The following is a 4,198-nucleotide window of genomic DNA, read 5'->3' as shown; positions in this document are numbered from 1 at the left end:
TTGATCAAATTGTCATTATTGCCCTCATCTTCAAATGAAGGCAACTTAAAAACAGATGGGCAATTTCTGTAATTAAGAAGTCTAAAAATCATTAATACTAGTATAAATATAATTAAATTTGTCCATATTAATTGGATTGTTTACAGGGGAGGTTGGGATTTAAAGGAGGAATCTTCCATGCTAAAAGGATCTGCTACCCACAAGATGTTCCCGCATCTCTACCCACAAGACATGACAACTGCACATTGGGAATATTTCCCTTGTCATTCATGGGAAGATGTTCTGAATACATTGTTGGGGTGCTCTGTGGGTATGGATGTTGGTACAAATTGTGAGTAGCAGATCCAAAATTTGCTAAAAGTTGGTGTGTAACATAAAAAATTAATTTATCTTGCCAGTCATTATGTCTTTGTAGGTTTTTGACCCTTATTTGAGAGATCTCATACCAAACCAGTAAATTATGGTTTGAGAAATTTTTAAACCAAGCCAAACCGTTTTGGTATAGAAACCAAACTAAACCAAACCGTTTTATTTCGGTTTGGTGCGGTTTCTAATACGGTTTAGGGACTTTGGACCATTCTATGGTTCTTTTGGACCTAACCCAATTAGAAAGCCCAAATCGATCCTTTAAAATTAAAACTAAAACTTTTATTATTATTTTATTATAAAATAAAGAGTTTATTATATATTTATAATTTTACGCCTTTCATTTAGATATACTATGTATAATGTTTATATATCAAATATTCATATTATATTATATATATGTATATAAAATTTTGGTTTACTGTTTGGTTTGTTTATAAAATTCAATAAACCAAACCAAAACCATAAACCACAATTTAGAAAATTCTCAAACCGAATCTAACCGTTTATAGGTATAAACCGAACCAAACTATAAATTCAGTTTGATTCAATTCGGTTTTACAGTTTGAACCATATAGTGAACACCCCTAGGAACCTGTTACCTCATTTGGCATCACACAATCCATAACTGAATGGGCGCTACCTGGAAAGTCAGCTTGCCCAAAAATCAGCTAGTTGGGATTATAGGACTTTATGATAATATTGTACTTGAACTTAATTATTTTTTTGGTATTGATTACTGGCCTTTTTGCCCTACTGCACTTTTTATCTAGCAACATTATACTCTTCTCAAAGATGGATTTGGAGCCATTAGTAACAAGGCTCGAAACTGCATGTCTTCTGGGGCTTACCCACTTACGTGCCAACCAATCCACCATTCGGTTGGTGTAGTTGCACTTAATTATGGCTTGAAATATTTCCTTTATTTGGTTAGAAAGTAGTCATAAAATAATACTAGGGAAAGATGCTTAAAAGCAGATCGGATTAGGTAGGCACAACGATTGTAAGCATAGTCAATGAGCACTTAGAATTTTTTTTTGAAACCTGTCCCTTAAAATAACCCCATCCTACCCTTGAAAAAAATTAATACCCACTTTTGACAGTTGTCAAAATATTTATCAAGTGCTAATTTAACGTGGTTACTTTTCTGTGCCTACTAGACTCGGTCCCGTTTAAAAGTCCTACTTATTGTAAATTATCGAGATTTAGATGGGAGTCATTCAATGTTGTGTCTTTATTCTCAAGACATTGGTAGTCAAAATTGTGAACTTGGATTTTACCCTAATTGTGACCTTAAATGATGAACCTAAGGCAAAAGAAAATAAGCAATGATTACTATTTTATATTTTTAAAACAAAAAAAATACAAAATACAAAAAAAGTGGAGAAAATAAATAAATAACTTCTCTCAAAACATGCTGACATAGACCATCCAATATATATATATATATGTTAGACTATTTGTTCCTCGAGAAAGCAACTGGATTAATCATTTTTACCACGAAATGATGAACCTAAAAGGCTAAAAGCTCTACCTACCTAAAGCAATTCAATTTTTGGTTTTTCATAAACCCAAAGGCCAAAACAGTACTGCACAAATATGGAAATAGATCTCTCTTTCTTTTTGATAGGCATGCAACATAGAGATACATCACATGGATCATATCCATATTTTATTATTCGAGCAACATTTCACTTTCACCAGTAAAACGGTGAATTATTTAATAGCTAGAGTAAATAAAAGCAACAGTTTAGGATCTAGGAACGAAGGTAGATCCCTTCAGCGGCTGATCCTCTGAAAGGTGGAAACCTAATGATCGAAGGACAGGTGGGCTCAGGGTAGACGGGGCAATCCATGAATTCAGACCCAGATTTATCCACGCAAAACATGACTTGGTAGAGCTGATATTTGCCAAACTTATCAACAGTGCAGTCAAGTGCAGGAGTTACTCCAGTTGCTATCTGAAGGACTCGTGTGATTCTCTCCGAGCTGTAGTACTGCCCATCGGGGTTAATCCCTGCATCATTATTATTGCTTACATATATAAGTGATAATTAAGAAACTTGAATTTATCTTCATGCCTGCAACAATATAATATTACCTTCCTGTTTGAGGATCTGGAGGATATTCACTTTGTCCTTCAAGTCGAGACCTGCTTTAAAGTAATCGTATTGACCATCGAAGACAGAGAGTGAGCAGGTGCCATGCTTGGACCACTCGTGAGCCCAGAACGGTGTGCTGTCGCTGCTTGGACATGAATACGACGGCCATTTGCGTTGCATTGTGTGAAGCAGGCCTGTTATCTACACCATGAAAAGGCGATATCGATCGATATCATCATATATATAGCAGGGAAATTAATAAACAAGTTTGTACGACGTAGCTCTTGATGAGAAGATAGGAAGAAGAAAATACATACCTGCGACAGATCTAAAGAGTTGCCTCGATCACAGTTCATCAGTCTGGTCCCACTACTGGAGCATGGAAAGAGGCCATGCACAGTGAATTCCTGCGAAACCATTCCTGTGTTTGGGAAGCAACAACCTTTTTCTGACGCACAAAACGACCCTGCCCACTAATAATTAACAAAACAAATATCAATACACAACTGTCACAATTAGTGCAAACAATTAAAGAAACGAATTAACGAATGATTAATTCTGGGTCGTCTTCTCTACTCACCACTTGCGCATGAAGGAAGAAATGGACACTGGTAGAATGTGAAACACTCAGAGCTGCTAAACATTGTATGACAAGAATCATAAGTTGAAATGAAGAAGCGGATGCCATGGTTTCCCTACTCTTACTTCACTTCACTTCGCTCAAGCTCAATCCTTTCTCTAGATTTTCTCAGTTTGGCGATGGTGCATGGTGTTCGGATAGCCACATTTATAGGCAAAAATCGTATGAACATTTGGTAGAAAATTGTAGAGAATACACCCAGTTTAGAATGTTAAAGCACGTGGGTATTGTATTTATAGTTTCGTTTTTTTTTATCTTTTGATTGATGGAGAATAATTTGGGTCCGTTCATGGCACAATGTTGTTGGATGGGTGGGAGAGTTGAAAGGACTTAAAATTATGATTCTGGTTTAATGGTGGTGCAGCGGACAAAGAAGAGAAAATTATGATTCATGAAATTCTATTTATTTTAGCGGTAGCTTTTGTTTCTCTTTCTTATAAACAACCGAAACTACGGGCCATGACCATGAGATATAGACTTATAAAATTGACGTGCCGCATTGCATCCCGTCCAATATTAAATATTACTAGGAGGCAAAAGTGGATAAAGCAAAGTTTTCTCATTAATGCTTAAAAGGACAAAACAATTATTTTCTTTCAATCCTATCATCTGCGTAAAATGTAAAACATGTTATCTTATTTCCTCCACAAGTTTATATCCTCTTTTATCTTCATCTCTTTCATCTTTGTCTATATCCCAAGATATTAGTAATATTTAATGACTATTAAATTTGAATAGTTCCTCTTGATCACACCCGATCGGATTGTGACCATTGAAGTCATCAAAGTGTGCCTCTAAAGCACATTATTGCATTGCACATGCGCACACGTTGCACGGTAGCAAGCCTACATACTCTATTCTTTATATTTCTTAGGAGTGTAAATAAGCTCCTATTTAAAAACTTAAAACATGTTTCGTAATTTTCCAATGTAGGACAAATTGAAAACTGATTTTAATAAGAGAAAATATTATTTTCCTAGATATTTGTGCAGGTGTATTTCATCTAATTGATCAATCAAACCCCATTGGATTTAATCTCTAATGACATTAAAGTCCAATAGTAATTTCCAAGGTCCGAGGGTTGTAGGTC

The 4,198-nt window shown here is 35.4% G+C and overlaps 1 protein-coding gene across 1 annotated transcript; it reads right to left on the bottom strand.

Moving 5' to 3' along the window:
- Positions 1-1,964: 1,964 nt before the first annotated feature.
- Positions 1,965-3,241, bottom strand: LOC148800732 (extracellular ribonuclease LE-like). The gene is made up of 4 exons (XM_088902625.1): positions 3,049-3,241; positions 2,786-2,941; positions 2,468-2,669; positions 1,965-2,383 (listed from the first exon to the last, which is right to left on the bottom strand). Exons 1-4 carry the CDS (start codon positions 3,154-3,156, stop codon positions 2,124-2,126), a joined length of 726 nt encoding a protein of 241 aa, XP_088758751.1. The 5' UTR covers positions 3,157-3,241; the 3' UTR covers positions 1,965-2,123.
- Between the last annotated feature and the right edge of the window lie 957 nt (positions 3,242-4,198).

Source organism: Nelumbo nucifera, chromosome 4 (assembly GCF_055504915.1).
Source record: "Nelumbo nucifera cultivar China Antique chromosome 4, China Antique-T2T, whole genome shotgun sequence".
In the NCBI taxonomy this organism is placed as follows: Eukaryota; Viridiplantae; Streptophyta; class Magnoliopsida; order Proteales; family Nelumbonaceae; genus Nelumbo; species Nelumbo nucifera.
Note: the sequence above shows the minus strand (reverse complement) of the source record. Positions and strands in the feature narration are given on the sequence as shown.